This window comes from Polypterus senegalus, chromosome 6 (assembly GCF_016835505.1).
Source record: "Polypterus senegalus isolate Bchr_013 chromosome 6, ASM1683550v1, whole genome shotgun sequence".
NCBI classification, from domain to species: domain Eukaryota; kingdom Metazoa; phylum Chordata; class Cladistia; order Polypteriformes; family Polypteridae; genus Polypterus; species Polypterus senegalus.
The window spans coordinates 85,791,959-85,805,302 of NC_053159.1; the positions used below are offsets into that span (position 1 = coordinate 85,791,959).

At 36.1% G+C, this 13,344-nt stretch overlaps 1 protein-coding gene across 1 annotated transcript in view; it reads right to left on the reverse strand.

The window, feature by feature from the left end:
- LOC120531238 (collagen alpha-2(VI) chain-like) overlaps positions 1–13,344 on the reverse strand; it is a 68,150-nt gene that overhangs the window by 24,620 nt on the left and 30,186 nt on the right. Inside the window, exons 13-17 of the mRNA XM_039756473.1 lie at positions 12,506–12,568; positions 7,959–8,012; positions 5,638–5,673; positions 4,773–4,835; positions 2,384–2,446 (exon numbers count right to left, since the gene is read on the reverse strand). Of these exons, the coding sequence (XP_039612407.1) occupies positions 2,384–2,446; positions 4,773–4,835; positions 5,638–5,673; positions 7,959–8,012; positions 12,506–12,568 (279 nt within the window). The remainder of the gene's footprint in view (positions 1–2,383; positions 2,447–4,772; positions 4,836–5,637; positions 5,674–7,958; positions 8,013–12,505; positions 12,569–13,344) is intronic.

The following is a 13,344-nucleotide window of genomic DNA, read 5'->3' on the forward strand; positions in this document are numbered from 1 at the left end:
CTAAGAAAGGCTTGATAGAGAGTCACCTTTCCTATTATACTTAAATCTACATAACACAATAAAATCTTTTCAAATACAACTTCTAAAACACAAAACAGGACTAACACATTTCATTCAGTAACACAAAACAATAATAGGTTTGAAAAGAACACATTACGCAGATACCTCCATTCAAATTATTTTAGGCATCTATCCAAAAATGGCCTAGTGTGCCTATTTTAACTTTAGATGAATAACAACATCCAGATAATCTGTTCATTATTAAAAAAAACAGTTGATTAAAAAGAAGAAAAGAAAGTTCATTCTCTGTTCTTATTATTCCCAATCAAATGGGATAATTCATAATTAGAGGTTACTAATAACAATGTTTGTTCAACTATTAATTACAGCACTGAAATTCAAAATATTGCTCTTGGACTATGAGAGGCAATGGACCATAAAAACTGAACCGCCAGGGGATGCCCGGATGCCTGAGAAGCGCTGGACCTCAGCACTTCCATCACACCCAGAGGTGCTGGGGGGAGGAATACCAGGGACACCCGGAGTGCTTCCGGGTGCTCAGCCGGCACTTCCACCACACCAGGAAGTGCCGGCGGAAGTTCATCGGGAGGCACCTGGATCACGTCTGGGTGAACATAAAAGGGGCCGCCTCCCTCTATTCGTTAGCTGGAGTCGGGTGGAAGAGGATGAAGCCTGGAGGAGAGGAGTTAAGGGGGTAAGAAGAAGAGGCTTCGAGGAAAGAGGCCTGGACTGAGGGGGATTGGTGCGGGGGCACTGGGTTGTGCGTACACTTGTAAATATGAAAATGTATAATACACGTGTGTTGGTGCTTGAACCATCGGTGTCTGCCTGTCTGTGTCCAGGCTGGCCCCCACAACACTTTAAATTACTAAAAGCACATCATTTAAACCTTCTAGTGAGCTCTGCTAAGCACTAACTGACTGATCCCATGGTACTGATGAGCATCTATAAAACTAAAAACAAACTGATAGAGTGCAGTTATAATTTCATCAATAAGTTTATATAAAACATCACGTTAAATTTAAAAAGACAACAGTGTAGTGTAATGATTCCAAATATGTTAAGCCAAGTATATTGTCATGTGTGCATACTACAATTAAATTCTTACTTATATGTCTCCTTATAATAGCTGACAAAAATACATTATAGGTAAAAACAATTAATGATATATATACTGCTGGTCAAATTTTTAGAACACTTCAGTTTTTCCAGTTTTTTTCCTAATTTAATCAAATACAATGAATGACCTAAAATGGTGAAAAGGTAAGCAGAAAACTGGCAGAAGTTTACATTTAAAGTTTAGGTTAGTAAAAACTGAAAGGAAGGAAATATTACAAATAGGCATTTTCAGGGAACAACTAATAGGTTATAACTTACGTATGTTCTGTGGCAATTAAAGTAAATTAAGCCTTGCAAGCTGGAGCAAACAATTTGCACAGTTATTACTTAAAAACTCATTATGTATATATATATATATATATAAAAGGCGCTATATAGCACCCGACCCGGCGCAGACTTACGTACAGGTACGTGTAAAACAAACACAGGCTTTATTGGTTTTCTTCAGCCGTGGGGCACCCTGCTGTCCGTCACAATATATATATATATATATAGATATATATATTATAGTTACAGGAGGCTGGGGGACAGACCCAGCCAGGACACCTGGAAGGACTTTGAGGTGGCTTATATGTACTCCGGGCCACGAGGTGGCAACTGCCTTGGATGTGGAGGGGACCACGGGAAAGGAGCAAGGAGCAAGGAGCCTCAAACCTATTGGGGCCTGTGGCCACTGCCAGGGGGCGCTCCGAGCCTCGTTGGGCCCGGGAAACATGCACTTCCGTCACCCCTGGGAAGGTGGAGGAAGATCCTTCCAGTGATGCCCGGGTGCAAGGGCAGCACTTCTGCCACACCAGGAAGTGCTGGCGGAAGAACATCATCGAGCACCTGGAGCATATAATAATTAAATAAATGGGGCTGCCTCCCTACAATCAGGGAGCCAGGAGTGGGAGCAAGACAAAGCTCCTGTGAAGAGAGGAAAGGTAGCCCACGGACAGGGAGAGAAAGGCTGTGCTGGAAGCATTGTGGGCTGTGCGGGACTGTGTTTAATAATTAAACGTGTGCTTTTTATAAAGAAGTGGTGTTTGTCTGGTGGTGTTCGGATTCAGGTTCTCACTATATATATATAGTATAGTATGTATAGTCCAATGGCTCTGTTAAATTTGCCAGAAGGGAGGAGTGAATAAAAGGATTTGTGCATGATGGTTTGGCTTTTAAGGCAATGAGTGTCGTATAGAAGACTATATGTAACTTTAAACTGACTATTTCTTCAGTATAATGGTCAAATATTAAACTTACTCACCTTAGAACCTTTATTTCCAACTTCTCCAGGAAGACCTCTCTGACCCTCAGGACCTGGATCGCCCTACAATGAGAAAACATGTTTTTAATTGCTACATAAAATACGAACAAAATGGCTTTTGCCATATTACACTTCTATGGAACTTCTTTGAATTGAATTTAGAGACTGATTTGGGACAGTTAAGGTGTGGTGTTACTCTGAGTCTAAAAAACTACTAAGTAAATTCACTAAAAAGGTTGAAGCAGAAGTCATAGTCAATAAAACAAATAAAGCCTTTGTCAAGCTCTTTGTTGCAATGCAGTAAGGAACAAATTAAACGTTAATGGTAGTATGTATTTCATGTTTGGACATGTGCAAAAAGCACTTGAACCAGTGAGAAAGAAGGTAAGTACGTACAAGAAATCAACATAAGCAGACTTTATTTTAATGTAGCGCTTTCTCATAGTGAACTTATTCCATAGCTACTTTAAAAATATAATTAATGAACATATATAATTTGATTTGCTACATCTGTGCATTACTAATATTTCTTATTTCAGATGTAAGGTGTCGCTGAAAGTATTTTATAAATGCAGCTAAAAAAGCAAATGAAAAAAAGAAAACAGTAATACTGACATCCAAGGAATACCTTATTGTACCTGTGAATGGGTGAAAGTAGAAATTACACAGTAATGTTCCTTCTCCCTTAACATAGAAAGGCTTTAATAATCCAATCACAAAAAGACTTATTGGGGACTAAAGGTTATATGTTACCTGGAAGAGTCTGAAGTTCTAATCATTAACGGGATCTCCAAAACCATGCCTGCTAGGCATGTCATGCTAAACAAGACAGTGAAAATGTTTGCTGCTGTATAGATATTTGTTGCTTCATGCTGAACAAATTTGGCTTTGTTGAATAAAAACCTACTTTTATTTTGTTTTTGCCCATTGTACGTAAATGGGTATGTCATGAGGACACAGGGTGACAGTGTTTGATATTTGGATGCAACCTTGCAAATATATTTCTGTTTTTCAACCAGGATCTATCCAATTTGGGTGAAGAACTGCAGCTCTGCCTAAGCCCTGCACATCACCCCACATTTGTGGTCCAGCAGAGTATGAAAACAGCTTAGCTCCTGAGTGTGTTGTCTCACAACTGGATAAGGAAGATTTTTCAAGCTGTTCAAGTGCTGTTAGGGAACTTTAAGAAGACAAACTTCTACACATCACTTTATCCTTATTAAACAAGGATTTTCCTACTAGGGACAAGAAAGATTTGTCCATTCCTTGTCTGTTTTTGTAACATACTGTATATATTTTTTAATTTCTAAACTCTATACACATGTACAGGTATATAAATATAAATACATAGTATAAGTTATACATATTTATATGCACTTTAAACATGATGTTTACAGAGTGAACCAGCAACCATGCATCTTGAAGCTTACTGCCTTTGTCGTTTGGCCATACTGGTGAGGTCTGTATGAGCAAAGAAGATGGTGGACAATGTAAGAGATGGCGAGCATGCCCAACCGGAAAAAAATGGAAGGATGGGGGAAGGTGGCTTCTTTAGGGTACTGTATCCCTCAAAATAATAGATGGCAGCTGCCCTGGTTTACAAAGGTGCCTCGGATTTCCACAGGGCACCATGTGATTTGGAATTCAATATCTCAGCCCTGTTGGGTACTGTGGGTGCTGCCAGGGTGTGCTGTGGAAGAGACATATGGCCTGACGTTTCTGCCTGACCCAAAAGTGCTTGCAGACCATGTGGACAAAAGAACAGAAGCACTGATGGGTTTGCCAATATGAAAGGACTAGCCTGACCTCACAGAAAGAAGCCAGAGTTGAGTGGTAGGTGGACAAAGATTGATGGGAGGAGCGGAGGAGAAAGAGACAAAGAAAGAAGAAAAATAAAGTGTTGCATAAAGTATTTACTTGTGACAGTGGTTGTGGGAAACGACTGGAAAGAGTTTTGCTGAATAAAATAAGATCTTTGTGCTTTAATCTTGTGTGCTGTGTCTGTTGTGTTGGGTTGCCCTCTAGTGTCCACAACATATAACCAAATATATAGAAGACTGAAGAATGCCCAAGGTCAACAGAGCTAGTAGAAACCCAATTATCTCTTAGAAAGGACTGTGCCATAAATATTCCACAATATGATATTACCGTTGCACTAACTCATTTTTGCATACACAAAGTAATGCGGGGGAATATGATTTTAAATTATAATGTTTTTTTGTATTATCACACTAAGAATAATCTCTGAAATGCAGAAATGAAAAGTCATAGTCATAAGTAATAAATAAACCTTCACTGAAAAAGACTTTTTAGTAAGTGACACAATAATATCATATGGAAGTAGTATATTACTTGGTTATATATTGTATGAAAGCAGCAAATACAGTACCTTATCCCCTTTGGCACCTTTTCCTCCGGGGCTTCCCTTTTGTCCTGGGTCACCTCTTCGCCCCTGTTGTTACACAGATAATCAAAATGTTAAAAAGCTGAACAACGTGTATAAACAGTTTTTTTTTTTGTATTGTACAGTATTATCTATTGATCTAGCTGGAAGACTCATACTTGCCTTTCAAAAATATGTACATATTTGCTTTGTAATACATAAACAAAACAGGCTTTACTTTACATTTGAAATTCTTGTTTAGTAAATAATGAACAGTTGAGATTTTAATTAATGCCAAAATCAGTTCTTGTAAAAAGCACCATCTTTTAAAACATTTACTTATTTGGCTGACACCTTTATCCAATGTGACTTACCACATTTAAGATACAATTGGTTACATTTCTTTTGGTTTTCCAATTGGATCACAGGCAGGTCAAGTGACTTGCTCATGGACACACAGTGCTAGTAAAAGGATTTGAACTCACAACCTCAGGGTTGGAAGTCCAAAGTCTTAACCACTACACCACACTGCATTAAAAGAGTGTGCAAAAGAAAAGTGGCTTTTAGTAAGTTCGGCTTCAGCAGTACATATTACACAAGTGTGTTTTTATTGCAAGAAGGCAATGCTTCAGTAAAGTCTAAAAAAAGTTGTATCTCTTGTGAATTTATAATAAATAATACATTATAAACTACAAAAAATAACACAGGTCATATGCTCACAACTTTTTATTTTGAAGTAGTTTTTCCAACATATGACATGGAAGTAAAGCATATATCATTTATGCAGCAACATCACTATTAAAAATATATCATATTAGAACTGTATGCAAGTGTGTTGTTGAATAGTGACTGATATTCTTGAAGACATTACCTGCTCTCCTTTGGGTCCTTCTCCCCCTCTCTCGCCCTGAAACAAACCAGCAAATTTAGCTTTTTCAAAATGACTCAGTCATAGTACATTACAGGTAAAAAATATTTGTCATTCTAAAAAGAACATCAGGCGTCATATAACATTTCTTTTAAAACCTAATCACCTATAATATTACATGTATTCACTATATGCTTTACATGAGACAGCTCATGATTTAATAACATTTCATTTTAGGTTCAGCATTTGTATGTCATTTGAAAGGAACCACCATGGATATTATTCTTTTACATGGCCTGACAAAATTTTTAATAACTTCTGCAGGGGATGGCTAGCTCTTCTCTGTTGTTGTTTAAGGCCCAAGACAAACTACATTTAAGAAATCTAATATGTCATAGCATATACTTCATATCTTTGATTTATTTTAAGAACGTGATGCCTAAATTTAATTTTAATTGAGTAGATAGATAGATAGATAGATAGATAGATAGATAGATAGATAGATAGATAGATAGATACTTTATTAATCTATTAAAAAGATAAGATTTATTTGACAATGTAAAAGTTGAACAATCTTATTTTATTTAGATTTCTTATAACTTGACTTTAAATATTCAGAAAAAAAGTCTTTTGTCAATGGCATGTATTTCACCTGGGTTGTAGGAGGATCAGAAAGTCATAGGCTTTTTAATATTTCTGCCACTGACATAACTATTGTATTTGTGACAGTAAAAAACATTAATGATGAGAGTGAGAGGGCATCTTTTACATATACTGTGTCAAATTTGCAGCTGTGGGAGTATGTGATAATGTACGAAATGAAGTTGTTTTTAATAATTCATTAGCACTGCCATTAATCACAGCTCTTTTTCTTTAAATTGAAATCAGACATCAGACCAGCAATTCAATGAAAAAATATTGAACGGATCAGAATGGTTTTTAAATGATAATAAAGACTCATTTCTTAGCTTACATGTGGAAGAGAGGTAAAACTGACAGAAGCCCAGCTTCCACCAGAGGTGGACTTCCAAACTGTGCACTTATTGCACATTATTTTCTTCACCCATGCTCCCATGTTCGCAAGCAGAACTGAATTGAACTTTATTGCCAGGCAATGTCTTTGTCAAGAATTTCTCTTGGCGTTACATTCATACGCATATCAAATGTAAATACATTTAACAGTACAATATACAATACATGACACCATTCTAACATAAGTTATAGATAATAATATATTGTACAAAAACACAATCATATAAAACCAGTAATGGCGTACTGCAAAATAACATGCAGTGAATACATTTAACTTATAGTTTTCATCCTCTTTCTCTGTATGTTCAGCATTCGTTTGCTCAGAGGTTGATACCCTTGCTGCTTCATGAGCAGCTCTTGTGTTCTCCACTCTAGTGGCCCGCTTCTTCGCTTCGGTATCTTTTCATGTTAAAACTGATTAAGTCAGTTTTTGTGTTGCAATTACTTAGTACGTTTTCCTTAATTTTTCACTTAAGCAGGCACTTAAGTGTTCAATCTGCCTCAAGAATGATTTAAGATACAAACAGGTAGGGGAAGGTGGTAGGGATGAGAATGGCACCCGTACGCATGCATCGCACGGCCACCCTGCTGCACACTGCCAAGAGTTGATTCTACAATAATATAAAATAAAAATAAAAAGAGTAATAAAAATGATCGTAGATGTCACGTAGTATATGTTTACCAAATTTCAGGTCAATAGGTCAAACGGTTTGCGAGCTACAGGTGATTTAAAATCCTGGACAGACAAACGAACAGTCACAGTAGCGTATTATACAAGAAGACAACTTGAAGATGCGGAATTGCAGTCATGCCTATTAATACTTCATGTAAGCTTTAGTATAGTAAAAATAACTTTGAGATCATTAAGAAACACACATGAATCAGACACAGGCTGTGTGCGAACTCCAAAACATCTGCGTTCCTTACTCCTAGTAACTGCATTATATGTATTGCATTTCCACGCGAGAACTGATTGGTTGTCATTTCTCTTGCACATAAGCCCGCACATGTGACTAAAGACAAAATCAAAACTGTTTGACGCAGACTAGCTGGACTGAGGCGCTGGGCATGTCAGATTAAGCAAATTCTGATCATGGGAGAGCACAACAAATGCCTCCGACTTTCTAAGATTATGTGAATGAAGTCTATGACTGAAAACTGTAGCCAGTGGCGGTTGACCACTTCTGACATTTTTCCAAGATGTTTTGTGTGGTTTATTATTTCATCTGCCAAACTATCAAACCATGTAGATATATATTTAATGATTTTTTTTTAATTGAACATTTTCTTGCCTGAGCTCCTTTAGGTCCAGGAAGACCAGGAAATCCAGAACCTCCTCTCTCCCCCTTGAAAACATTGATAAAGAGAAAAAAAAAACATTATTGAACAAAACTGGGTGGTAATACTTCAGATGATAAGCACACATTTTACATACAGTGTATAAGAAATAACTCTATTACCTATAGAGATTAATTTTTCAAAATAAATGTAAAGCTTAACATGTACCTTGACGATATAATAAAAAATGAGTGGAGAAAATATCTTAAATATTGTTTTTATATATCTTACACATAATTGAATTTGTTACATCACAATGAATAAATTACAATTCAGACTAATATAGAATGCTAAATTCTTGTTCAAATGAATACAATGTCCTACTCCACTCACCTTGAGAGACAAGAAAAGTTTTTGGAATGTTCTATAGGAAGATAATTTGATTTTTTTCTAATTTTAACCAGAATAGGACCTATTCTTCCCATTTTGTGATAATATATTGGAATTTTTCCAGTTGATTAAATTAACGTGATGCCCCACAAACTCATCTTGCAGATGGTCTCTCAACCCGCTTCTATTAGCAGACGAGAACTTTACAGAATTTATATCCAAACAAATCAGTTTCTTCTTAGAGACAAATACATCCTCAGAGATTTCTGCAGGAATACTCTGGAAAACTCTTAAGGCCTTCTTATGAGGACAGATTATCTTGTATCTTTCCCACAGAGATAAATTAGAAACCAAGAAAGTAGCAGAGCTAAAAAGCAAAATTACTAGAACCGATGAAGAACATGCCAGGCATTCAAGCGAAGCTCTACATAGGAAAAGGCAGGCTCTGCATTTAGAACTAAACCTCTTGACAACTAAAGAAACTGAACAGCTAATTTATAAATCCAGACATCTTTATTATGAACACGGAGAGAAAGCTAATAAGCTTTTACTTAAACAAATTCTCAAGCAAGAAGTCTGCAACGCAATCCCAGTAATCACCAACACGAATGGAGACAAAATCATTGACCACAAAAATATAATGCACACATTTAGAGACTATTATAAATCCTTATATTCTACTGAGTTTAAAGAAGACAACACACAATCTAATGCATTTCTGGATACATTACAGATACCACAAATAGATACTCCTAGTGCGGAGGAACTGGATAAACCTCTGGTGTTATCAGAATTACTAGATGCTATAAAGTCACTTCAAGGAGGGAAAGCAGCAGCCCCTGATGGCTACCCTGCAGAATTTTATAAGAAATTCTCCGCTCAGCTAACTCCCCTCCTATTAGCAACATTTACAGAAACCAGAGACAATCAAACTCTTCCTCAAACTTTTCACCAAGCATTAATCACCGTTTTTCCTAAACAAAATAAGGACTTATTACAATGTGCATCATACAGACCAATTTCACTTTTGAATAATGACGTTAAGATACTGTCAAAAATTATAGGTAGAAGGATGGAGAAAGTGCTTCCCTCGGTAATATCACAAGATCAAACTGGATTTATCAAGGGTCGACACTTATCCTCAAATCTTCGACGCCTGTTTAATGTAATATACTCACCAACTAAGTCAAATACCCCAGAAATATTATTATCATTGGATGCAGAAAAAGCATTTGACATGATTGAATGGAAATACCTTTTTACTGCATTGGAGAAATTTGGGTTCGGCCCGAACATTTGTGCATGGATCAAACTACTGTATACCAATCCAGAAGCTTCAGTTTGTATTAACAACATTTGTTCAGACTACTTTAAACTAGAATGAGGTACCAGACAAGGATGCCCCTTGTCACCGCTGCTGTTTGCAATTGCCATTGAACCACTGGCAATACACTGTGGAAATGCTGATCAGATAAAGAGGATTATCAGAGAAGGATAAATTTCTCTATATGCAGATGATATGGTACTGTATATATCAGACCCACAAAATTGTGTGCCTGCAGTCTTAACAGCACTCACAGAATTTCAAAAGATTTCTGGTCTCAGAATTAATCTGAATAAAAGTGTACTCTTTCCAGTGAATTCTCAAGCATATAATATTAGATTAGACACCCTACCTTTTATCATTGCAGAACAGTTTAAATACCTCGGGGTAAACATCACAAGTAAACATAAAGCTCTTTATCAACAAAATTTTGCCGCCTGCATGGAAAAAATTAAGCAAGACTTGCATAGATGGTCAACCCTTCATTTTACTCTAGCTGGAAGAATTAACACTGTTAAGATGAATATTCTTCCTAAGCACCTTTTTTATTTCAAAACATTTCAATATACATCAATAAATAATTTTTTAAGCAATTAGATTCAACAATAACCTGATTTATTTGGAACTCAAAACATCCACGCATCCAAAGAGCGACCCTACAAAGACAAAAGGCAGAAGGTGGCATGGCTCTACCTAACTTCCAGTTTTATTACTGGGCAGCAAACATACACGCTATAAAAACCTGGACACAAATAGATAAACATACACAGGCTTGGTGTGCAACAGAAGTAAAATCCTGCAGTACTTCTTTATATTCCCTGCTCTGTGCCCCAATAAATGCAAGTTATCGGCAATACACTAATAACCCAATTGTGCTTCACGCACTCAGAATATGGAACCAATGTAGAAAGCATTTTAAGATTGAGAAGCTTTTATCTGTGGCACCTCTGCAAGAAAACCACCTCTTTCAACCTTCGCAAACATATGCAGTTTTTAATATCTGGAAAAAAATTTGGGATTAAATTGCTTAGAGATCTTTATATACTGTAGACAATGTCTTTGCATCCTATGAAGAATTACATTCCAAATTTAACATTCCAGCTGCATATTTCTTTCACTATCTTCAAATTAGGAACTTTGTTAAACAGAACCTGCCTGATTTTCCTCATCTTGCACCCTCATCCATGCTAGAAAAAATATTGCTCAATTTCAAGGACTCAGACACCATCTCTGCAATATGTAAAATTATTTTACAGTCCCTCCCTTTCAAAGATCCAAGAGGACACTGGGAAAAAGATCTCTCAATCAATATATCAGAAAAGGACTGGAAAATAGCAATGCAGAGAATTCACTCGAGCTCCATATGCGCAAAGCATACAATTATTCAACTCAAAATTATATATCGAGCACATCTGTCTTGCCTAAAACTCTACAAAATGTTTCCAGGGCATGATCCAACCTTCAAACGCTGCAATCAAGTCCCAGCCTCACTGGGTCACATGTTTTGGACCTGCACCAAATTAACATCATTCTGGACCAAAATTTTTAATTACCTTTCAGACAGCCTTGGTCTCACAATCCCTCCTAACCCATTAACAGCTGTGTTTGGGGTTCTTCCAGATGTGCTTAGAGTGGAGAAGGACAAACATGGCAGGATCTAATCAATATTTTAGAATAAGCTCTTAAGGCACAGAGGAATAAAATTATTTCTGCATTTCTTTTTCTTCTCCATTCATCTCTATTGACCTATCAAACTCATCAATTTAGGTATGTCTACAAGCCTTAAGTTTTACTCCATTGGCCTTGCTCTCTCTCTCAGGGGTGGGGGTCGACTTGTTCTTAATCCTACTTTTTGTAAAAATTGATTGATTTATATGGAATGATTGCAATAAAATTAATACAATTTCAAAAAAAAAATAATATGATGTGTTATCAAAGTACTGTTAGCTACAACAACAGATTGTTTATTTAGCAGTGATGTACCAACTGGGTATTACCCAAAACAGAGCTTTTAGGCAGTTTGAGATGATTCTAAATCCAAAATTGCCATTTTGGTTTCAGAATAACTAAATACTGTTACTAGTTTTGAAAATTTTATTCAAATAAGGTCTGAGCATGGGACATTCTTAAAACATGTAACTCAGAGAAGCAAATACCCTCTGATTTGGTTAATAATCAGAGTCTTGACCAGGATTCATTTTGTGTAATTTAAGTTGAGAGAAATAAATATGATGTACAAATCTAAGTCACATTGTTCTCTACCCAATGTATTTTATTGGTAGCTATCTTTCACTCATTATCTGAACTTCTAATTGTATGGTCCAGTTCTCGTTAGATTATCAAGGGTAAATTATTTTTAAAGAAACTGGTAAAATCAGAAACTACCTATTCATTATTGCTAGACACTAAAGTTTCTGTAGTATATATTCGGGGAAGGTTAGGAAAGTTGACCAGGTTACATTTAGCAAACTCTTTGACTTTCATGAGGCACAGTCATTTAAATGATGTAAATATATTGTCAGAATAAGGATTTGTAAAAGTCCAGTGCCAAACACCTTCCATGTGTTACAAATTATACAGTTTAGGGATGTAAATATATGGCTGTCTTCCAAGGGTTCAGTTAATAGTAACAACTCAGGCTTAAATTAATAGCTTACTCTGAAACTGAACAACTGGATTTCTGCTTTGTTGGTGGTCAGTGGTGAGTGGTACAAAACAAGACATATGTATACACAGTATATAAGCAAACAATTTGGAAAAACTAAATGCTGTTGGGGAAAAAATTAAATATATTTTACTCTGTAAGAAAAATGTTGAAATCAGCAGATTTCATAAATAGTTTCTCACCTTTTGGCCCAAGTCTCCAGGAGGTCCTGTTGGGCCTCGTCTTCCAGGTCGACCAGCATCCCCCTGAAGAATATTATTACAGTTAAAAGCGTTAGTATGAAAAACACAACTATAACGTATTAAAAACAAAAATACGTCTATCCATTTCCTGGACCAACAGCGGCTTCTTTAGCAAACAGTTTTGTGAAACGTTAGAAAGTATTCTTGAAACAGCTGGCTCTGAAAACACCATTTCTTGTTCTTATCAAATCAACAAGAAGTTTAAGTGAACTATTAATGGACCAGCCTTACATACATTTCCTTGAAGAAAAAACATAGGACTTTAAGTGGTGGTTTTCTGTATATGGTTTAGTATCCAGTATTTTAACAGTTGTCTGTATCAGAATGGCTTTAAGCATGTTGGTGGATCTGGAAGGTCATTTTCTTTCTGTTCTTGAATTTTCAGAATGCTATATGAATTAGATATAGAAGCAATCAAGCAAAAAATAGTTACTGTATGTGCTGTATATAGTATACATTAGCAGCAAAATACCATTTTGGCATTTATTTCAGTTTGTGAACAGGTTTTTATGGTTGTGTTTAGTCTGCTTCTTATGATGTTGATTTGATATTGAACATTAATATATGTCTGTCGAACCAATTGAACTGTTGTTTGTTCTCTGCCAAATTCATTGCATAATTTATATTATAAAATAATATTAACAAATAATACAATTAAAAAATAATCATATTTAAGAAAATTTGTCTCCATTTAAGAGTGGGCTCAAAGATGCAATTACTCAATAGGTTGTTTGAAGTCACAGACTAAGGTCATCTAACATTCGATGGTGATTAGCTTT